The 25290-nt window shown below is 34.9% G+C and overlaps 1 protein-coding gene across 9 annotated transcripts in view; it reads right to left on the minus strand.

The window, feature by feature from the left end:
• Window positions 1-5849: 5849 nt before the first annotated feature.
• PRKACB (protein kinase cAMP-activated catalytic subunit beta) overlaps window positions 5850-25290 on the minus strand; it is a 129747-nt gene continuing 110306 nt past the window's right edge. For all 9 annotated transcript variants that reach the window (XM_032361125.1, XM_032361122.1, XM_032361123.1 and 6 more), the window contains 3 exons: window positions 23479-23601; window positions 14196-14360; window positions 5850-9080 (listed from right to left, as the gene is read on the minus strand). In XM_032361125.1, coding sequence (XP_032217016.1) covers window positions 8955-9080; window positions 14196-14360; window positions 23479-23601 — 414 coding nt within the window. In that variant the 3' untranslated portion in view covers window positions 5850-8954. The remainder of the gene's footprint in view (window positions 9081-14195; window positions 14361-23478; window positions 23602-25290) is intronic.

Here is a 25290-nt window from a genome sequence, read left to right on the forward strand (position 1 = left end):
GATTTTTGGTTAATTGCTTTACCATTTTAAAGAATGCAAGCAATTCAGCAAAGTACAAAGGAGAAATTAGGAGATAACCCCAAACCCTATACCATGAGTTACATCCCAGGCTTTACCCTATGCACACATAGAGCCAGAAGGCCAGAGAGATGGGAGAGGTACATCACTAGATAGCATGCGTTTTATAAAAATTACATCATATTTTTTAACAGAAGGTTTTCAACTTCATGATACTTACATTATAAAATCCAATTTACCAGGAGAAACTGAAATGAAAATAAATGTAATTGAATTTAACACAAGAAAAAGAAGTTGAAAAACTACTGATAAATGGTTCTTCCTTACAAAATAGTTACACAATTATAAAAAAAAAAAATCATTCAGAAGTTAGAGTCATTATCTCATTTAACCACACATACTAATTTTAGATTCTATTAGTTGACTTCCCGTAATAAAGGATAAGAAATTACCAGTCTCACTTCCTTTCCCTACCTTCCAATTTTGCTGGTTATCTTATTTCAATTTTGCCAAGGTTTAAAACACTTCCATTTGGTTTTATAGTTCTAATTACCATAGTTGCTTATAATTAGTATGACATTTAGACAGATTCAGTCAGTGTTCACCATGGGCTTTTTCTCATGGCTTTTTCATTACTAAGTTCTTTATTTTGATTCATATATCCAGTTGGGTATGAAGGGCTCATAGGTTTTCGAATTCTTTCATTTATTAACAGGGACCTGTCTCGTGCTTTTAAATAAAAAGCAACTTGGCTAGGTATAATACTCTTTGCTTCTACTTTCTTTCCCCTAGAACTTTATAGCCGTTATTTAATTGTTTTTTTGGCACCAAGTATTACTGTGGAGACATCTGAGGCCAATCTGTTTCTGCCCGCACCTTAAGGTGACTTCATTGTTATGCATAACATTTTACACTTGATCTTTGCCAAAAGGCCGAGAAGTGATTATGCATAACATTTTAATCATTGGAGTTCAATATCCTGATCATAGTATGGCTTGATGTTGAAAGCTCTGTGTCATTTCCCCCTGAAAAACAGTGTATTCTTTCAATATATAAATTCAGTTTTTTCTTCATTTTGGCAGAACATTTCTATGTGATATATTTGAATATTTTTGTTTCATTCATTTGTTTCAAAATTCAGGATGCCAACAGTAGATCATCTTTGTTCTCAGTATCTATTACCATTTCTGAACTTTCTTTAATCTCTTCACCTTTTTATTCTCTGCTTGTAATTATCTCATTGTAAAAAAAAAAAAAAATCTTCTCTGTATGTTAGGTGAGTCTGTGGATTCATCTCCACTTACCACTGTGTATTTTCCATCATGTTTCTGGTCTGTGGAGATGTTTATTTTGTTTTAAGTGGAATCTATGCCTTTAAAGATATTTAAAAATATATTCCATCATTTCTATATGTTTGGGGATGGAGGGCAAAAGGAAATAAGGAGGGTTTGTGTGTCTCTTAAATTTTAGCATGACCAGAATTTTTAAAGCTCTTCTATGTCTATCTCATTTTTATTTCTAATGAAGTTTTTCCTGGTGGGGGTGGGGAGAGGGAGTGGTTCTGTTCAAGCTTTCCAGAAGCTATTTATTCCTTGAAGGACCATTTTCCTTCACATATACCTTTACAAGTGCCTTATTGAGTCCCTGTAGGTAAAAAATTTTTTACAATGTATTTTATTTGGAGTGGCCTTAATTTTACCTCTGTTGTTTCTTCTCTTACTGTGATGGCTAGGATTACCTTTGCCTTGTTCTTTTACTATGATGGCTAAGATCCTTCAACACAATGTAGAATAAGAGTGATGATAATGGGAACATCAGAGTCCAGCTGGGAAAACAGAAACCATTCTAGGTATTTCAACAGAAGAGATTTAATAGAAGAAATTGGTTCTACAGGTGATGGAAGAATAGGGAGTCTAACAGCTGCACTTTATATAACAAAAAAAGTATCAGTCATATTTATAAAACCAGCCAAAGATAAAGACAAATGCTAGAATGGTGAAGTCACCCAAAGATGAGTAACTGCAGAGCAATTTATTGCCCTGGCCTGGAGGAAAAAAGGAAGAGTGGGGTTCACAGAGCTGAGAAGCAAGGGCTATCTAGTGGAGAACTGTAACAGTGACCAGGAGCTGGGACAATGGAGAAGACTCCAGTGATGGTACAGAACAGAGAGAGATATAGGGAGGGAAACACTCTGCTTATACCTTTCTGCTCCCTTCTCTGTCTTACCATCACTTCTTACTGGTCAGACCTATCTGGTTGCTAGAGGGCTAGGGTGCCTTGAAAGAATGTCCTCCACCTTGCAATGAAACAGCCGTTTACTTGGGAGTATAATTCTAAGTTTAAAAATAGTCATTGAGAACTTTGGAGACATTACTTTTCCATAGTTATGTCTCCTTTCTTTAAAACTTCAGACAATTATGTCTCAAGGGTGAACTCCCATGTTTCTTAACTTTTCTCTCCTATTTTTCTATCTCTACCATTTGAGTATAAATTCTGAGATTTCCTAAACTCTATTTTCCAAATCACTAACCTTCTATTTAAATCCTGTGTACTCTAAAATTTATTTCCTTTGCATAATTGTTTTTTGAAACATCTTTGCAAAGGTATAATGTACTCATTTTTAAGTACAAAGTTCAATGAGTTTTTGCAAGTGTAGACAATCAAGATGCTTTTTAGATGCACTAATGTTGCTGCTTGTGTCAGTAGAGTGCTCCTTTTTCCTGGTGAGTAGTATTTCATTGCATGGACATAGCATCATTTGCTGATCTGTTCATCTGCTGCTGTTTGTTTGAATTGTTCTCATTTTGGGACTGTTGCAAAGTTGCTGGACATTTATGTCTTTGTATAAGCATATGTTCTCATTATCTTGGGTAAATACCTAGAATAGGGTGGGTAATCATATGGCAAGTGAATGGTCAACTTTGTACAGACAGCCATACTATTTGGCACAGTGGCTGTGCCATTTTACGTTCCCACTGGGAATGCATGACCCTTCCATCCAGTTGCTCTCCATCCTCACCAACACTTGGCATTACCAGTGTTACTGATTTTAGTCTTTCTGTGGGTATGTAGTGATATCCAATTGTGGTTTTGGTTTTGAATGTGTCAGTGAACAGTGTTGTGATATTGAGTATTTTTGAAGGTATTCAGAATGATTTGCTACTCCAGTTCCATGACAGTGTCCTTGAAAATGTGCTGCCTGCTAGTTACTACACTTCAGGAAAATCTGTTTAAGTCTAGGCTCTGTTGGAATTGTGAAGAGATTGTGAAAATTGTGAAATTGTGAAAAGATTCTGCCTTTCAGCTAATCATATTTTCCACCTAAAATGACATTAGTAAGTGTGGTAGGTAGGATAATTTCTCTCTCTTCTCCCTCTGCCCCAGAGATGTTCATGCCCAAATTCCCAAAACTTGTGAATGTGATAGGTTATATGGCAGAGGGGAATTAAGGTTGCTCATTAGCTGATTTTACAATAGGGTGAATAACCTGGACATCCAGGTGGCTCAGTAAAGTCACGAGGGTCTTTAAATGTGAGAGGGAGGAGGAAGAGGAAGTTAGAGGGATGCAACATATAGACCCAGCTCAATATTGCTGGCTTTGAGGATGGAGGAAAGGGGTCACCAGTCAAGGAAAGTGAGCAGCTTCTAGAAGCTGGAAAAGAAACAGACTCTCCCCTTCAGTCTCTAGAAAGAATACACTCCTGCTGATATGTTGATTTTAACCCAATGAAACATATTTTTAATACCAGACCTCCAGAGCTGTAAGATAATGCATTTATGTTGTTTTAAGTCACTAAGTTTATGGCAATTTGTTACAGTAGCAATAGAAAATTAACATATTGAGGTAATAATTTACTGTGACAATTGCTACCACTGAACCAACTGCAGCTTATTCACCAACACTTTATCCTCTTCCAACTTTCCTTTTGGCTATTTCATTAACCTCACCATTAAGAGATGACAGAGACTCTAAATTTAATGATTTGCTCAGTTTTAGGTTGTATTATCACAGCTTCAAGAAGATAGCTTGATGGCAAGAGTAAGTCTAACCAGGAGTTAGAATTGGTTTCAGCTACCCATCCTTTCCCCTATGCTCAGTAACTACTGTCTTCTGTTTCCTGCTTATAGTCCAGAAAAGATTAGAAGTAAGACAGCAGGTACACTGAGGTTTGTGACCACACAGACATTGTTTTGTTTGTTTGCTTGTTTTTTGCTTATGGTAAGTTATTTCAGTTTGTGTCAGTTAACAAAGCATTTGAAGTGAGATCAGTGCAAGACCTTCATCAGAGGAATACAGTGTATACACAGGAGTACTGGTGGGTGTACTAGTTTGTTACCACAGCTTAAGCAGCACAAATTTTTTTTTCTCACAGTTCTAAAGGTTAAAAGTCCAAGATCAAGATGTTAGCAGGGCTGGCTTCTTTTGAATCCTCTCTCCTTGACTGGTAGAGGGCCATCTCCCTCTTATGTCTCCACATGGTTTTTCTGGGCCTGCATTTTCTATGTCCTAATCTCTTCTTACAGATTCACCAGTTGTCAGATTAGGGCCCATCCATAGGACCTCATTTTACCCTAATTAAAGCTCCTACCTTCACGGGTGCCTGGGTGGCTCAGCTGGTTAAGCATCTGCCTTTAGTTCAGAGCCCCACATCAGGGTGTCTGCCCAATGGGGAGCCTGCTTCTCCCTCTGCCTGCCCCTCCCCTCTGCTGCTCCTGCTCTCCGCACCAAATATAAATAAAATCTTTAAAAAAATAAAGGTCCTGCCATCAAATATAGTCATATTCTGAGCTACAACAGAGAGGACTTCAACATATAAGTTCTGAAGAAACACAATTCAGCCCTTATCAGAGAGCCCTTATCAAAGGCTATTAAGTAAGGCATATGGAAAATGTTCAAGAAAACTAAAATGAAAAGTATTTAACTTCGCATCCAATATTTGTGCATAAGGTAAAATTTAAATGGCTTTCAAATGATGATTTGGACTGAAGATAGGCCTAGATTTTTGTAATTAGTTGTATATAAAAATGAGAAAACTGGCACTTTGTGTTAGGCCCTGACAATGATAAAATAAAGCAAACATTGGTATAAAGATAGTAAACATGGTGTTATAAAGTACATCAATATTTACAAATATTTGCAGTAACAATCCTAACAATAAAAAATAGTAAGCTGTTAAAGTAATTACCTAAAACATCATTTCTTGAGGTCAAGGACAACTACATTAACACACACTAATCAACCTGGCTGAAATCAAAAGAAGTAATGTGAACTCAACAACACTTCTGAAAAAAAGAAAGTAAAAATTTGGGGTGCCTGGGTGGCTCAGTGGGTTAAAGCCTCTGCCTTCAGCTTGGGTCATGATCCCAGGGTCCTGGGATCGAGCCACATTGGGCTCTCTGCTCAGCAGGGAGCCTGCTTCCTCCTCTCTCTCTCTCTCTCTGCCTGCCTCTCAGCCTACTTGTGATCTCTGTCAAATAAATAAATCTTTTAAAAAAAAAGTAAAACTTCATAGTTCATTGTTCCAATAGAAGATGTCTCTTGTAGTATCAATCATTTAACTATGAATATTTTCAACATTCTGTTAAGAGTAATTTGGAGTAAGAGCATGAGGAAGAAATAGATCCACTTTTTAGAAACTGTGGAATGAATTTATTAGTTTCTTAATATACACTCAGTTGGACTTGATTGGTGGATGTTTCTCTCCTATTATTGTTCCCACTACCACAGATCAACCCAAATGCCTAAAAACTGGAATCTAGAAGCATCTATAGTATATGCAGAAAAGAAATCGGGAGGTAAGGGCACCAAATAGAACACAAGACTCAACAACTGTTTTATCCTTTGAAGATACTTTAATTTTGCTGTTATGATTACTTAAAAAACACAGTTGTTTTCAGCATTTCCTAGCTACAGTGGTGCATAGGAAATTCCATTCTAAACAAAGAATTAATTAATGAAATAACAACACACCTTAACATTTTACATTGATAGGTTACAGTTTACAAGGTGCTTTCACATACATTATTTCATTTGATTCTTACAACAAGCAGATAAAACAGTCAGTGGGAAAAAAATGATTTTTTTTTTTAGGCTTTTGATGAGTATTTTCAGGCCAATGGGCAGTCAATACAAGAACATATCAAAAAAAAGACAGCAATACCCACAAGCCACAATATCTTTTTTGGTAGGTTGACCGTTTGATATCAATTGGATTTTTAGCATCAGTGAAGGAGGAAGGAATCAAAAGAGACATGAAGTCCTTGTGATATTCAAAAAATTTTAAGAACACTGTAAGAGATAAGGAGAAGAAAGAGAAGAAAGGCCCTAAAATATCACCTTACCAAGACTTACTTCAAAGCACATTATCCCTTCAAACTGTCAAATAAAAAGAATCTTGTCATGACATGTGAAAATTAGAAAAGACCTTAGAACTCATTTTGATCAAAATGGAACTCATTTTGTAGCGCTAAGGCCAAGGTCATCCTGACTGTGACAGACAAGCCTAAGACCCAAATTTCTTGACTTTTGAGTCAGGGGTCCTTCCTCTGCAATGCCATCTCCTTATTATTTACTGAGGAAAAATGTCATTTCTTCTGTTTCAAATAATGTGATTTTAGGTTAAATACTGATTTATTCCACTGATTATTCAAGTTTTTATTTCATTCTTGGCTAAACTGTGGCTGAAACTGTGAGTTTTATATAACTTTAAGATATTCTAATTCAGTGTACTTGATTGGTTGGAAATAGACTCTCTTGACATATCAGAGAGCTTCCTCATGTCCTTTAAGTGGAGAGTAAGATGGGAATGGCGAAATAGCCCTCAAAACCAATGTACGCCTAGGGGCATCTACCTAGGCATAGTCTAAATCTTTTTAATTGCTGAAAACTAAAGCGTAATAATCAAAGTGTCATCCCCAAGATTTATTAAAATAATTTTACAATAATATACAATAAAGCTACCATAGAATTTGTAGCATACACATAGAATACAATGATCAGCATGTTCTTGGGCCAAAAACTAATTAAAATATTTTATACAAATGATGTATTAAATTTATTAACATGATGATATATTTTTGTCACATAAAACTTGATACAGCAAAGTATTTCATATTTTCCTTGCACATTTTAAATATAGGTGGACCAACTGAAATCAGCATCAGCTTTTAAATGACATAACCATGCAAAAACACTTGACAACCGATAGATGTACAGATTGATGCAGAGAATATTCCAGACAGGCTTTTTTCAATGTCTTCAAAGGTTTTATACAGGGGTGTGGTACAGAGGAAAAGAAGTAGTCAGTGACCTGCACCAATAATGAAGCAAATAGAATGCTTATATATACATTAAGATCAGTTTGATTAAAAACAACTTATATGCATGTAATTGATCATAAAAAATGAACACAGTTTATTTTTGACTCTTTTGGTGTGTTGTTTTAAGATAGGTCACTGACACACGGAGATAAAACCAGATGGCCAAATTTAAAAGCAAAGACAAAAATATTTAAAAAACAGAATTAAGCCATGGATTCTCAACAAACGTTGAACTAAGTGTGCAAAAGTGCCTGAAATTCCACGTGACAGCAATGTTATTGGCAAAGAAGTATAAAAAAAATTAAACTCAAATGCTAAAATTGTATCTGCATGATCATACATTCTGTTTACTGAAAGAAAAAGGCTTGAAATTCTGACATGTTTAAAAATATCACACCTCAAAATTAAAACACAATTGTGGCAGTTTTAAAAAACTTCATCCCTTTTCCTCATTGATGAAGCACAGGATGAAAGCCAAAGCTTCAACAGTGCCTCTCCCTCAGGCTGACAAATAGAGTACATCAGAATAACCTGGCAACAATTCCTTTTGTTCTTAACAAAACATTACTGCAAAACAAAGCAAAGCGAAACAAAGAAAAACCTCATATAAATAAGAGCATCTCTATACTGTTTACAAGTATCAAGCCATTTGTTTGACTCAGCAGGTATTTGTCCGCATTAATGTTTTTAATTCTTTTCCTTTAAAAAGTTTATAATGAGGACTATTTGAGAAACTTAAAAATTGTCACTTTCTTCTTCAGTCACCTTCTGTTAAAATACTGGCTAAAACGCTTATGGAGAAGTGAAGGTTTAGAAATCTTAGAGCTAGCTCTAATACCTACAGAAATGCTGGTACCAAGTGATGATCCATAGCATTAGTTTTTCCTGTGAAGGAGACACATTTGTCACACTGCACAGCTGGTCACTTAATTACTCAAGGGGAAGATGATACAAAAGGTAGTGAAGGGAAATAGAGCCTCTGATCTCTAGAAATTCAAACTGCTGGGGCTAACTACTCGATGTTAGTCTATCCAAGTGTCTTGCCAGAACAGTGAATTCTACGAAAGTTATTGTTTTGTTTTGTATAAACTGCTTTGTTGATGAGACAAAAAACTGTCTTCAAAAATTGTCAAAAGTTTTGGCAAAACTGAGTCTGAGCTACTCAAAGTAAAAATAGTTATTGGAAGTATATCCTCAAGCCACTGACCAACAAAAATAATGGCAAGAACTACCAAAGGCAACACTTATCCTTCCTTGGAAATATCACAGAGCCATAACACTGCCCATCTGAAACACCAACAAAATAAAGTGGAGTACTGTTTGGAGAAAAACTGATGAAAATGAAAAAGGAAGAAATAGACGTAGGGCAGGAGAACCAAAGGGAAGCAGGAAAGTGTCTAGTTGTGTGTTATGGCACAGACAATGCTTTGCTTAGCGGTGCCTTGTTACAGAGGTGGATGCAGAGCGCACACACGGATGGCAATAAAGACCTCACTCAGTCGCTGGAATGACAGAACTAGGTAACTGCTTCAACAAGGACGGTCTCAGCTCCACCATATCTCCCAACAGAGTGCAAAGACTGAGTGTGAGTTCTGATGTCATCTTGTTGCTCGGCTTTAAAATTCACAAAATTCTTTTGCACATTTTTCTGTTATAGAGACGCGGATATCTTCTTCTTCATAGTCATCAAAGTTGCTGGTATCTCCAGAGCCTCTGAACTTTGGTATGAATGGTGCTTCAACCTACATTTGAGAAGGAAACGTAACTGTGATATTACGATTTATAATAGGAAAAATATATTTGATTTTCATCCCAATCCTGAGCCAATCCTGAGGCTCTTTAAGGACTTCATAAATGTTATGTTAATGAGGTGACTTTTGGAAAGCCCCTAGCTAACCTAAGGATGGGTGCTAATTAGACACTTGGAACTTTCAGTCTTAGCCCCTGACCTCCAGGAGGGAAGAGGGGTTGGAGACTAATTTAGTTGCCAGTGGCCAATGATTTAAACAATCACGCCTATGTAACGAAGCCATAAAACTTCACAAGGATGGGGTTTGGAGAGTTTCCAGGTTGATGAACAAATGGGGATTTGGGGAGAGTGTTGTGCTTGAAGGTAGCAGGAAGCTCTGAGCCCTTTCCACATACATGTCCTATGTATCTCTTCCATCTGGCTGTTCTGAGTTACATTCTTTTATAATAAACTGGTAATAGTAAGTGAAGTTTCTGAGTTCTGTGAGCTGCTCTAGCAAAGTAATTGAAACCCAGGAGTCTGTGGGAACCTCTGATCTATAGCCTCTTAGTCAGAAGCACAGGTGGTTAGACTGTGATGAATGTCTGAAGTGGGGGGGGATACGGGCACTCTTATAGGACTGAGCCCTCAACCTACGGGGTCTGATGCTATCTACAGGAAGATAGTGTTAAGACTTGAGTTAATTGTGCGGTGGTGGTGTGTGTGTGTGTGTGGCGAGGAGGACACACATATTGGAATAATAAAGAAGAAAAATGAATGCTTGGGAGTTTCTAAACACCAAAGAAAATACATTCCCACTATTATTATATGGTCACATCTTTAAATGCCTTTAAGTCCCTAAATGATAACCGCATTAGAAAAAGCAGCAAATAGTAGGTTTGCCATTATCTCAACATTTTCATTTAAGGAATGGTACAATACTTAAGAGATGTCTAGGATAATTAACCAATGGTATCAAAATGCTGGCACTTCAGGTTACAGAATTCTAGATTTTTCCTTATCAGTTCCTTCCTTTTTAAAATTTTTATTTATTTGAGAGAAAGAGGGTATGAGCAAGCAGGGGGAGGGAGGGAGAGGGAGATAAGCTCAAGCTGATTCTGCGCTGAGCCTGATGTGAAACTTGATCTCATGACCTGAGCCGAAACCAAGAGTTGGATGTTCAACCAACTGAACCACCCAGGTGACTCATGATTCCCCGCTTCTGATACAGGTTCTTTCTAATATGTAAACCAGTGGTCTCCAAAGTTTTTGGATTTATATACCTTTTAATAAAAACATTTTTGAGCATAAATCACCAATATATGTGTAGCTATTTATAAATTATTTACTCACATAAGTATGTTAGTATAAGATACATACACAAACAAGACATTTAAAAAGACCATAGGACTGGGAAGTCTAATATCATCTTTTAGTTTGCCAGCTGGTTGCCTCACATGCACGCTCTGGGGACTGTGGTTCTGCAGCACGCAGAGGAATCAGCAATGCAGACAGCTGCCTCACATCTAGCCAGGTGGCAATTTAGGATCACACCTGTTGGGATCATCTCTACCTGTACAGTGATTGCATAGTTTGAGTTGTCCAGGCCTCTTTCTTCTGTTTCCTGCCTCTGCTAGAGACTATTGGACTCTTGGACTATTTCATTGCTCATGAACACTTGGTCAGAGAATAATAAAATCTATGAAAACTGTTCAAATGATCATTTTTGATAATTTTGGTATTGGTGTGCACAGTTATAACTGAGATATTAAAACAAATGGCTACAATGAGGTACTCAATTATTTCTATTTATAAATTATCCAGGGATCTTCAAGTCCAACTGATAGTCAAGATCTGCAGTTGATCAATCTATTCAATACTACAATCTGTTTGCTATAGGGTGCTACTTCTTGGCAGATAAGCTGTTCACTATCTAAGGTAAGTTAAGCCCTCTGGAAAGCACATGAACTCTAAATGGGCAGGAGCAGTTCAGTGTAATCCCTCTTTAAGAATAATTGTAGGGGCACCTGGGTGGCTCAGTTGGTTAAACATCTGCCTTGGGCTCAGGTCATGATCCTGGGGTCCTGGGTTCCAGCCCCATATTGGGCTTCATGCTCAGTAGAAAGCTTGGTTCTTTCTCTCCCCCTCCCCCACCTTGTGCTGTCCTTCTCTCAAATAAATAAAAGCCTTTTCTAAAAAAAAAAAAAAAGAAGTATAAAAATATAATACACAATATGCATAAATTAGTAAATGCCAATAGCAGGAATTTTCTTTTTAATATAAATATGAAAATATTAAAAATGCATCATTTAAAAAATACTAATAAAACAGGCCAACCTCAAGCAAATCTAATAAATACATCTAAATATAGCATTAATTAACACAAATATAACAATAAAGATAGTATAAACAGCGATAATTAGAGGAATATGGATGATTTTACAAGAAAATATAAACTTCTGAAATTGACTGAAGAGGCAAAAACTTAGAAACCAAAAGCCAAAGAAAAATTAGTTTGTTAAAATTTCCAAGTAGTAAGTAGAAGTTAGTTCCTATTTCCTCAAGTGTCCCAAAGAATAAAAAGACATGGAAAATTTCCAAGCTCATTTAATGAATTCATTCATTCATTTAATGTATCCCATAATCTCAACTCCAGAAAAACAAAACTGCAGATAAATTAAACTCATGACTATATAGACAAAAATCCTAAATAAAATTTTAGCAAATTGATTTTGCATATTTTAAATAATATTTTGCAGGTATTACAGTAATAATACCTCATGATTAAATGGTGTTTAGGAATGTTAAGATATCTAATTGATATAATTCATTATGCTAATATGTCAAAGAAGAAAAAGCACAATAAACTAGGAATCAAGGATATTTTCTTTTTTTATATGTTTTTTGTTTTCTTTTCTTGATATTTTCTTAATCTGATCAAGAATAGTTATCTGAGATAAATAGCTAACTTCATATTTGAAGCTAAAACATGAAAGGCATTCCCATTCAATACAGCTCAACAGTCCCACTCTTTCAGTAAAGGCAAATGATACCTCCGCCCACTGTAAATATTTAACCATAAAATGCAAGGAAATCACTGAAAAACCTATGGAAATCAACAACAGAATTTAGTAAGGTGGCCAGTTACAACACAAACATAGAAATTATGTTTCCCCCTATAGCCTACTATAATGGCAAAGCAAATGCATTTGCAATAGCAATCAAAGTATAAATTTAAGGAATAACTTTATTTTTTTGAGGAATTTAATATTATTATTTTAAACTAGGTTCCATAAAGGCCCCACTCATAGTGAAGTAGAGATTTTGGTTCTTTAAGAAAGAAACTGGACCTATATGGGGCAGGGCTTTCTAAGACTTTATTGAATGACAGAAAATGTTTGAATAAAGGTAGAGATATAACATGTTCATTATAAGGAATTGTCAAGATTTTGATTCTCTTCTAACTAATATACTGTTATCCCAATTAAGAGCCCCAAATACAATATAAATATTTGGAAAGACCAATAAAACACAGAGTTATTGTTAAATGGGTATAGAGTTCTAGTTTTGCAAGATGGAAGAGTTCTGGAGAGATGTGGTGAAGGCGACACAACAGTGTGAATGTACTTAATACCATTTAACTGTACACCTACAAATGGCCGTGACAGCAAATTTTGTATTGTGTATTTTTCATACAGTAAGACTGTAAAAAAATCTGAATTATGTACTCTTTTCCATGAATATTTATAAGAATTCCACATATTAAATATATATTCTGAAAATTAAAAAAACACCATAAGCCTATATAAAATGGTATAGTATACAGTACAAGAATAGACAAAAGGAACTCCATTAAAAATAAATTTCGCAGGGTGCCTGGGTGGCTCAGTGGTTGAGCCTCAGCCTTCGGCTCAAGGTCATGACTTCAGGGTCCTGGGATGGAGCCCCACATCAGGCTCTCTGCTCAATAGGTAGCCTGCTTCCCCCTCTCTGTCTGCCTGCTGATCTGCCTACTTGTGATCTCTCTGTCAAATAAATAAATAAAATCTTAAAAAAAATAAATTTCACAAACAGACTGAAGTATTTAATAAATTAGCATTAGTAAAGGTGGAATTCCAAATAAGGGGCCAAAAAATTCAATTCATTCAACAAATGCTGAGAAAACAAAAAGAAGTCAGATCAAAAAGCACTGGACGAAAGTATAGATTCAATAAGTCTCCCAAACAGAATTGCTCTTGCCCATACAGCACATCCAGCTGAGGTAATGATGCTAAGGACTGTTTCATAATTTAATGGCTAGGGAGTTTCTGAACCTATCTTATGAGATGCAGAGACTACTGTACTCGCCTTGTTTTGGTCTTTGTTGCATTATTAAATTCTTTTAATGCTTTGTTTTTGTAATTTTTTCTAAAAGACATAAACTTGGAAAAATGTGCTATTAATATTCAATGACAGCATTTACATTTTTTTCCTAAGGAAATTCACTTGTGCTGCACAACATCATTAAATATGGCAAGTCTCTGAAACAGAAGTTTTTGTTTTATGGGGAAAAAAAAGCAATATAGTCAAGATGTAAACACTTTATAAATACAAATTATATTTAACCGGGCATTTAAGAAACAAAGGTGAGATAAAAGTAATTCACAGCAAAAGCTTTTGTTAAATGTCTCAATTTGTTATAAAGGTGAAGTGATAAACACTGAAAAATATCTAATGAATCTAGCTATTAAATATTATTGAATCTAGCTTGTGCCAATCCCGGTGGGAGACTCTATTTGTTTATGTTGTTTTTCTAATGTGGTTTCATATCAGTTTTGAAATGCAAACCTTTGGGACATTGTCTGCTATATCATTACCATGATATTTGAAGAATAAGAGGCCTACGTAGGAGAAATTTGACACTGAAAACATTTCAGGTTGATGGTCAAGACAGAATATGCTTTTTCTTTTATCAAGGAGAAAACTCGTTTTTAAGCTATGGGTTGGAAAGGTCCCTTACGTCCTGCATAGTATTAATTCAAAGGTAAAAATAAATTAAAGTCCTGTGTTAAGTTGGAACAATCTCTATTACCTATATATAATTTAAATACCAAACTTTCAAAGCTCTTAAATTAAAGAAACGGCTCACCTTCCTCTGGTAAATAGCAATCCAATCTGTGGTGGCAAACCACTTGTGAGTTTTTATATCACTCACGCCATTCTTCAGGTTTCCAAACCGCTTCGTCAAATCCACCTGCAGCAGGTTCCTTAGAAGGTCCTTGAGATCTGAACTGAAGTGCGATGGGAATCGGACCTGTACCAACACACCATGTTGTCAAACATACATTCCAATGGTTAGCATGGCCTCAACTTTAAACAGACCAGAGACCTCTGAAGAAAATGCTTTAAAGGGTTAACAGATCCATTTCTGAGCTCTTTACATTCTTGCTGTGGTTTTCTACAAGTGCTGTGGTTTTCTGCAAATGCTGTATTATCTGTGTATGTCTCTTTCCCCCAGACCATGAACTTCTGGGGGGAGGGTACTGTGCCACTTTTGTGTTGTTATTCCCCGAATTTATTACACCATTTCAAATAATGTAGTTCATCCAGCTAACCGTAATTGAGACCTACTGTATACTACACTGCTCTCGTGCTGGATATATAGCAATGAACTATGGCATACCTGGTGAATATGGTATTAATTATATTCTAAAGATGGAGAAATTAGGATGCGCAGACATTGTATAACTTACCCAATCATTGGACTACAAAGTGGCAGAGTTGGGACTAAGAATCTAGTCATGTTGCTAGGCTCATGAGTTTTATTCTTTATTACATGGTCTTCAATTTATAGTCTGACTTTAAAAAAGCTCAACATGATGTACATTCTCATATTTTCAAAGTATAAGTTAAACCATTAGCAGGCAAAGCCAGACTCTATGGCAAAACCAGATTCCTAACTCTAGTCTTCTCTACTTCTGCTACTGATGCTATTTTGTACTGAAAGTGTGTTTATGTACGAAGTGTGTTGCTAGGATCCACTTTCATCAGAGTCAACTGGGAGAGTGGAGGGATAAAAATGTTGATTTCTGGGGCTTACTTCAAATGATGAGGGCACTGGGTCTGAAATTCTGAAGTTTTTATCTCTAAGTGATTCATTCATATGTGCACGAAAGCTTGAGAAACATTATTTGCAACTCTGTTCATTACTTTGTGCAGAAGTTTCATTTTATTTATTTATTTATTTTTAAAGATTTTATTTATTTATTTATTTATTTGTCAGAGAGAGAGAGAGAGAGCTAGAGCGCAAGCGCACAGGCAGACAGAGTGGTAGAGGGAGAAGCGGGCTCCCTACGGAACAAGGAGCCCGATGTGGGACTCGATCCCAGGACGCTAGGATCATGACCTGAGCCGAAGGCAGCTGCTCAATGAACTGAGCCACCCAGGCGCCCCAGAAGTTTTATTTTTTCTGTCAGTGACAGATGCAAAAAATTTTAATGTAAGTAAACTAAAATCATCATACTAGAGGAAAACTAGTATTTGTGTCCAACAACCAATTGAAGATCAAATAGCTAATAACTGAACAGGATTTGGGAGTCAACTCATAGAAATTAGCTACTAAAATCCTCATTTTTGCAAAGCTTATATTACCATACATTATAAAAGGGTTTGTGTTCTTAAAAAAAAAAAAAAAGTGAATTGCCACCATCTTTAGTTTTTAGTTCTAAAAGTAAAGTTTTATTGCTATAATGGCTTATTAGAAGTTCAGCACTGTGCTAAACTTAATGCACACTGGCTCATAAATCCCAAAATTTAACATTAAGGTAAATATGATTATAACTTCCATTTTACAGGTGATGTAATTGAAACTTATACAGATTAAGTTATTTGCCAAGACTATAGAGCTAATAAGTGGTAATAGAGCTGTAATTCCAAACCAGCTATTCTGACTTTAGAGTCTTTACATTCTTAATTATTCCATACTGTTTTCATGATTCAATAACCTGAAAATAGTTATTGTCAGGACATTTCCAAAAGAATGAAATTTTCATCTTAAAAATATTTGCTGCACACTTCCTCATTCATCATAGTCGGAGTAGAAACTAGAGAATATGTGGTATTCAAAAGGCATACTGTCTAAAAATAACATGATATATTTACACAGTGGTTATATTCCAACTTTGCTTAGATTGCAAAGAAGTAACTTATTAAAAATGGAGCTATCCTTGTATGGAACAGAGTCTGCATGAACTGCTCAATGTAGAGTGCCAGTTATTTTCCCTTTCATGATGTTCAGAATACTAGACAATGTACCATTGTTACAGATTCAGGTAATGTGCAACAGAATGCCTAAAGAATAAACACACCTAAATAGAGTAGTTCTTTATTTTGGAATGCAGATGAAGTATTGCTGTTGGATTAGTTAATGTGTGTGTATACATTTGTAAACTTTAGAAGAGTTATTCTCAAATGGGGAGTTGTAGTTGGGGAGTTGTGACGGTAGAAATCAGAGTTATCTGGAAACCTTATCAAATGATAGACATATCCTCTTCACCTCTAATCACACCCCGTTCTCCCCCATAGATTCTGTTAGGTAGCCCACACTTACATAGTAAGCATGTTAATGGTGAGAATATGTCAGATCTTTTAAGTATACTGAAGGAGAAATAATGGGAATCATTATGAAAGTATTTTTTTCTATGATATGAAACATGATCAGAAATGTAGTTTCTTTGTTGATTTGACTTTCCAAAGAGCCATGTTGATTCATCAAACTGAAATTAGCAAAAACCAAAAAATGACTTAAACACAATTGTGTTTTAGATGCAAGGCTTTTATTTATGGTATATTAACTTGGAAACTCCAAAGATGTCTATAATGGGAAGAATGACTAATTTTTCCTTCAAAATTATATTTAGAAGTGTATTATTTCTATTATTATTAAGAATTATAACTGCTGTAGAAATTGAAATCAGAATTCTAGAATATTGGAGCAAAGGAAGTTTTAGTTTAATTTAGTCTAAACCTTCAGATAAGTCTAAACCATTAAGATAAGGAACCCAAGCTCCTGTGAGACTACCAACTTAGTATCATTCTTGGGAAAAATAACTTAATCCTCCTGACTTCTATGTCCTTCAGCCAGTCCACTATTGGGCAAACAATGTGAAAGTACCTGAAAAAGAGCCAGATATGGAAAAGAAAAAGTCTAGATCCATTAAACCTTTAGATCTGAGAGATAAGATTATTGGAAACTGGCATTAAAATGAAAGAGGTGTTTGCACAATATACATTAATATTTCCTGGTTAGGATTCTTTAACAACCTTTAGAGACTAAGTTACTTCCGAGTTTCCTAATAATATATTCTTGAGAGTAGATATATTTCTATGATGAGGTACAGACATACAGAACAAGCTTTTGACATAGACTGTGTATCAAAGTAGTCTGTGATAATTTAAAAAATACAGATGTTTGGAATATACAGAAGACCCACTGAGTCAGTATCTCTGAGAATGAGTGTCCACTTCATGAAAGCAGAGATCATAACTAATTGCTGTATCTATCACTGGTCTGACATACAATATGTACTCAGTATTAAATGAATGCAAGAATTCAAATTTGACAAATAATGATCGAACACCTTCTACGTATTAGGCACACAGTGCTTGGGATACAGTAGTAAACAAAATAAGACAAACAGTCCTATCTTCACAGAGTTTCCATCCTAGTAAGGAAGAGAAATGATAGTAATTTATCAAAATGTTGTCATTCACTCACCCCCCACAAACTCTTGCACTGTAAGGTCTTTGATTTCTACTCTGGAGAAAATGGGGAATCATTGCAAGGTTCTGGAAGGAGTAACACGGTCTAATTTGAAATTTTTAAAGAAAGAGTGACTCAGAAGACAGCAGTTATCAGTGGAGGTGGTAAGAAGTGGTTGAATTCTGTATATTCTAAAGGTAGATAAAGATAGACCCCAAATGGTTTTCCTGTACATTAGATATGAAGACTCCACAGTGTCTTGGCCTGAGTAACTGAAAGGATCATGTTGCCATCAACTGAGATGGAAGAGCAGTGGGAAGAACAGATTTGCTAGGGAAAATAAAAATCTGTTAGTTATGGACAGAGTTAGCTTAGGATATTTATTAGATACCTGAATGGAGATCTCAGGAAGTTGGCTACAAGCATCTGCAACCAAGAACCAGGAATGGACTGAAAAACTGAATTTGGAAATTGTCAGTTGGTATTTAGAGTCATGAAGCTGGATGAGGGCGCCAATGGAGAAAGTGCAGAGAGGAGAAGAGGTCCAAGGCAAGGAGGGTGACAAGAAAAGATTAGTAAGGCAGGAATAAAACTAAGATTGTGAAGAGTCACTGAAGCCAAGGGTACAGATAATAAATGAAACACTGAATTAGATTCTGTTTCTGGCTTTGCCACAAACTACCTTTTATCTTTGGGCAATTCTGAATCTTGATTTACCTACATATAGGATAAGACAATCAAGCTAAGTAAAACTGAGCATTTTGAATCATCTCAAAAATTCTACCAGTCTCTCACTTCCGTAGAAAGAATACCTGAGTTTCAATTCCAACTCAGTCACATACATACTCTATACTTGTGGGCAAACTTTCACTTTTCTCAGTCTCAGTTACCTCATCTATAAAATGATGAAAGTGTACTTCATCCCCCAGTTTGAAAAGAAATTAGGTAATTTTTATGAAACTGATGCAAGGCACTAATTCAATACATTTTTAATTTTTTGACCTTTGTGTTAGAATAATATTTTATTTTATTTTATTTATTTTTTTTTTTAAGATTTTTATTTATTTATTTGACAGAGAGAAATCACAAGTAGATAGAGAGGCAGGCAGAGAGAGAGGGAAGCAGGCTCTCTGCCGAGCAGAGAGCCCGATGCGGGACCCGATCCCAGGACCCTGAGATCATGACCTGAGCCGAAGGCAGTGGCTTAAACCACTGAGCCACCCAGGCGCCCCTAGAATAATATTTTAATAAGTTGAATTTTCTTTTTTTTTTTTAAATCTTTTTTTTTTTTTTTAAGATTTTATTTATTTATTTGACAGAGAGAAATCACAAGTAGGCAGAGAGGCAGGCAGAGAGAGAGAGAGAGGAGGAGGCAGGCTCCCTGACGAGCAGAGAGCCCGATGCGGGACTCGATCCCAGGACCCTGAGATCATGACCTGAGCCGAAGGCAGCGGCTTAACCCACTGAGCCACCCAGGCGCCCAATAAGTTGAATTTTCAAATCAAAGAAGGAACTTGGAAGACATCAATATCTCTAACTAGATATCTGGACTACTCAAGGACAGTCTGTGCTAGAAAAGTCATTTGGAGAAGTCAAGAAGTTCCTTCTCATCTTATGCTGTAGCTTTTACTTTATAGAAGAGCATTTTCTTCTTTCCTTATGGTATATAAATTTGGTAGAGTGAAGGAGAAAAAGGAAATGACCCTATTTTAGAAAAACAGCATTGTAAATATAGCTGATATTTTAAACAACTTCACCAAATCACATCATGTTAAACCAACTACAAAATTCACTCTGAATTATCAAACTTGATAGAATATTGGTTCTGCTTATAAAGTCTTGTACTTTTTTTTACTTTAAGAAACAAAATAAAACCAAAATCAAATTTGTGTACACTCAGTTTAATCACAGAATTACAAAGTTGATCTCTGAAGAAGGGAAAATTTTTATTGCTGTTACTTTGCAAGTGACAAACTAGTAATATGACTTTTTATGCATTGGGATAAAATTTACTGGCTTAAATGACTCAAAAGAGTTTGCACACAGCCAGCAAGCAATAATCTGTTAACTCCTGTCCATAAGCATGCTGGAATAAATTTTTAAAAATTACCTTTCTGTACCCGAAACTAATGTACCACATGTTGGCTAACTGAATTTAAATTTTAAAAAAGAAAACAAATTAACTTTCTAAATTAGGTATAGTTCTAAGAAATCTATATCCCAGTAACAAATTCATCTAGCAAAAATGAGCATATATATTAATAAATTTTCCAAAAGGCATAATAACAACTTTCATATGTTAGATTTCCTATAGATACGGTACCAACCTCCACCCTGTTTCATAGGACCTGAGGCAACTTTAATCAGCCTGAATCTTTATACATAAAAAGAACCAGTACATTTAAAAAATACTTATTAAATATGAGTACTACAAATGTGGACTCCTGATCTGTTCTTTTACCTATGCAAAAAGAGCAGGAGTTAGGATGGTTACAAAGGACCATTACCCACCAGATCCTCATTCCCTTCACTGTAAAACAAGTTGCCGTCATTTGCCCAAAAGACCACTAGAGTAAGGACTGTCTCAAAAAAACTATTAAGAAGAATTTTAAATGACCACAGCAAAGTGTTAAGAAATGGCCAGGGTTTTCGGCATTGGTAAAGCTGCTTTTGAATTTTATGGAAATGACTACTGAGTTTCGAAGTTTCTTTACTTATAAACATAGACAAACAGAAAATGGATTTAAATTTCCCAAAATCATTAACAATAGCATCTTAGAAAAAGTGTAGTGGCATTTCTGCACATGTGTTTATTATTTAGGAAATAGAATCTGTGCAGAAAAGAGATAATGTAGCAGGTTGGGGGTGTTACCCTTAAGGAATGCGTGCTTGCAAGTTTAGCCCTAGGCAGATATCTGGGAAGTGGCATGGTAACAGTTCTTTAAAATGGTAGGAAACTTTCCCTAAATAATGAGCGTTCACTGTACCTAGATTGTACAAACAGTATGGCTTATACTGAATATCTATTTTGCTCTGTGAGTTTGGGATGTAGGTATGCACTAGGCAGAAGGTGTACATATGATCCCAATAAAATCGCTGGGCACTGAGTCTCTAATGAGCTTCCCTGGTAGACAACAATTTGTTGCTAGAAGAATTAAGTTCATCCCTTGTTAACTCCACTGGGAGAAGACTCTTGAAAGCCATACCTAGTTTCCTCAGGAGACTGCTCCATGAGCCTTTCCCTTTGCTGATTTTACTTTATACCTTTTTGTTATAAGGTATCTTATAATGAATATACTTGTTAGAATAGATGGTATTAATTTCTTGGGTATTACTATATGCTGAAGTCTAAAACTCTTCCTAGTGAATCACCTAAACTGGGAATGGTTCTAGGGACCCATGACACAAAAAAGAATAGTCAGTTAACTGCTAATCAATTACCCTTCATGTGAATATGAATTTCCCTCGAGGAAAAAATGCACTACCTCTTTGATCATTCTCTATATACGTGTGTTTACAACTTTACATTTCGTAGAGTGTCTCTGTGTGCATTTCTGGTGCTCATTAATAATGGGATAATATTTACTTTATATGTAATGAAGCTCAGAATTTTTTTTTAATTATATAATTTCAAGGACTGTAAAGTTATGGTTTCCACAACAGCTGTTACTTGACTGCCTAATTTACAAGTATCAATTTTGAACACAATATTAAGTTTTATATTTCTAAGAGTAATGTAACCAAACAGAGTTGTTGTGGAAACCATAACTGATTCTTGTCATACAGTATATGGCACCAAAGTATGAAATTTGAAGACTATATACAGAAACTCAGCATATATATTGCTAGGATATGGCAACTTTAATGTGAGAATTATAAGACTTTTCTGTCAACTATCATTTCTAAACCTGAACCTTGATATTACGTGAATAATTTGACATTTAAAATACCACCCCTTCCTTTTTTAAAGGCAAAATATGTGTAGGAAGGAAGCTAACAAGCTGATTGATCATCTTTCTGTGCATTAAAAATACCAACCTGAGTTAAAATATTGTAATAGAGAAAGTACTTAATCTAATTTTCAAATGTATGTATTCCAGTGAATTAATCACTTCACTAAATACATTTTCTTTTAATTTTGATGTTATTACACCTATAGTCTTTGTAACATGGTTTCTGAATGGAAAAATATAATACATGTAAAATGTAGCATAAAATAATAACAGACTTCTAAAAACTTAGAAAAAATAATTCTCATTGAAACATATATTTTAAAATGATACATCATCCAAACCATTGACAATTTTAAATACAAATACAGGATTTGAAAGACCATAATTTGATTTTTAGTGACTTGAATGATTACAAAATTAAAATATTTGTCTCCAATTTGGCTTTATTTACTAGCTAGAGAGATAATAATACTTTTGTAAGGTAGATAAAGATACATTCTAGCTTGGATTTGGGTGCTGAAACAGATAGTTTTATTGCGAATGATGCAAAAGACTTTATATTCACATAAAACAGATCCTAGAGATCACTTAATGGCAATATTCTGCTTTCATGAGTTCTACTCTAGCAGCATAGGGGAAAGGGATGAAAATAACTTTATATCCAATATGGGAAGAGATAATCTGGCAATCTGGCGCCTTTAGTTAAAAACAACGGTACACCAAACATCCTATTCTATTTCTAAATAAGTGAAGAAAAATATCTGTGATAAGATAAAATTTTATGTTGCTAAGGTGTTGTCAAGGTGACTCAGATTTCAACAGTTATGATTTTAGAATATATGCAGATTTAAATGTTAATATTGTATCCTATTAGAGTTTGATGTGAAATAAAAACATATTCATAAGCAGTTAAAAAACTTTTACACAATGTAATGATTGCCTGATGAAGGCCAATTCATACAAATAAAGGTACATTCATTTTAAATAAAGCAATTTTTCTAAGTAAGTGAAATTTAGTTATGGCATCCTTGTCAGACAGTTTTATTCCTTTTATAAAGTTAAATATAAATAAAAGCAATGTAGTAAAGATTCAGGAACTTTGTAATAATCTATAATTAAATTATTCAGAACTATTAGTGTAATTTCTGCATTCTTAATCTTGGTTGAGCTCTATATATACTGCTTTTTCCTATATAAACATACCTCTGATAATGTTTGATTTATGTATTACGCTCAGTAAGAAATTAAAAATAATGAATAATTATAACAATCTGCTATAATAAAAGTTATGTGGGTGTGGTCACTTTCTCTATGTCCCTCTCTCAAACTATCTTATTGTATGTTACTCACCCTCTAGTGATGACGTGAGATGATACAATTCCCACCTGATGACATGAAGTGAGGTGAATAACGTAGGTGTTGTGACATAGTGGTAGGCTATGACTGACCTTCTGATGAGAGCTTAGAAGGAGGATCACCTACTTTGGACTGTAGTTGACTGCAGATCACTGAAACTGCAGATAAGGGTAAACTACTGTATGCTTCTCTCATTCAGTGATTTTAAAGTATTTTAGTTCTCTCAATATTCTTCATATCATCTTTGGTTCTTATTCTTTCTTGAGATCTTACATAAGCTACATAATGGTGTTGATCTACAAACCTTATGCAACATTATAGAAATAATGAATGACAGAGGAATAATAAAATATCCTACTTACCTTTCCAGAAACAATCTTTTCATAAATCTGAATTGGTTGGTCTGCAAAGAATGGGGGATAGCCAGCTGCCATTTCATAGATTAACACGCCTAATGCCCACCAATCCACTGCCTTATTGTAGCCCTAAGACAAACAGCAGAAAATATTAATTATTACTTAATCTACTCAGAAGAGACTGAAGTCATAGATGATTTCAAAATGATCTTCAAGCATATGAACTTTGTTAAAGAGCAGTTGCTGAGCAGCTAGCTATTCAGGATAGAATTAAAAAATGAACAAAATATATCAGATCACATTTGAATTAAACAACAGGGAGAATTTCCAGATATTGGATCAGGAAATACTATTAAATCTTCTTCCTAAAATCATTAAGAATATTATAGACAATATATATCCCCTAGTTAACTGGGGTAATTTAGTTGTTGTTCAACAACAGGAAAGGAGTTACTAAATTACCTTTTCAAGTCCATTCTAGGCCCATAACCTTATATATCAAGTTTTCTAGAATATTCTTAGAAAAGCAAAGGTTTTTTAAACAAAATGGTAAGTACTGGACTTCATAGTAAACAGTAGAGTTGACTTCACAATACTCTATACTGTTGATGTTCAGAGATGAATATACTATGGGCATTCTTATCCACCTCACAGGATCTTAATGAAAGCTACAAGTTTAATTTGGAGCTTAACAAATGTAAATATTCAAGTTTGTTCTAGTTATCCTACTGTCTTGCTTCTCATCTCTAAAAGGTACACAGAAAAAAATTACTAATTCATGGGGTTTTTGTAAGGACTTTATCAAATAAAAGGAAATAACATATGTAAAAGTACATTGCAGCCCAAATGTATAATTCTAAGGTTATTTCTAATTGCTTTTTTCCTCTCATACCAAACTTGCTAAAATTAAGAACTAGTAGTATTTATAAGAAAATAAAAATAAAATATTAGCATGTTTATATAGTTTGTTATCAATTATGATCAATGTCAGTTGGCACAAAAGACTCAATCATGGAGAGAAATGAACTGAGTTTTTGCCACATCTTTTGGTCTGCCCTCAAATTACTTTCACCGCTCCCCATACTTGAAATTTTTGTTAAAATATTAGCTTTATAAACCATTTAATTTTCAAATTATTAGCTAAAATAAACTATAATAGAGAGGTTTTCTTTTTTTTTACTATATGTGTTTTTAAAGGGAGACTAGCATAAAAATAGCACTTTGTTTTGCTAATAGAAATGGGCATCAACTTTGCTTTAATCAACTCACTAGTAATGCCATTTATTATAATACTTCTATTATAATGAAAGCATGTGATGTTGAGCCAGATCCTTTAGTAAACTTCGATTTTTATTTTTCAGATTGTGTGCTAATGTTTGTAAACATTATGCCAGATATTTTAATACCCTAGATACAGAGAATTAAATCAGTAAGAAAAACTAAATTACAATTGAAAATGGGCAAAAGACAGGAACTAATAATTCAGACACACACACAAACAAAATCCACCAAATGTCTATAAAGCATTAAAAAAAATCTAATAACCAAAGACATGAGACTTAAAATAATAAAATATCATTTATTGCCTACTAAATTAGTAACGATTTTAAAAATAAGAATATCTAATGCTGGATAGTGTGACTGAACAGTCACTCTCACACTGCTAATAGGAGTGTAAAATGTTACAATGTTTTTGGAAAGCACTCTGGCAATATTTATGGAGAGACTTAAAAATATTCATACCCTTCGTCCCAGTAACTCTACTTCTGGGAATCTGTCCTGAAAAAATAATTTGAAATGCAGAAAAAGCTTTATGCA

This window comes from Mustela erminea, chromosome 10 (genome assembly GCF_009829155.1).
Source record: "Mustela erminea isolate mMusErm1 chromosome 10, mMusErm1.Pri, whole genome shotgun sequence".
Lineage (NCBI taxonomy): Eukaryota > Metazoa > Chordata > Mammalia > Carnivora > Mustelidae > Mustela > Mustela erminea.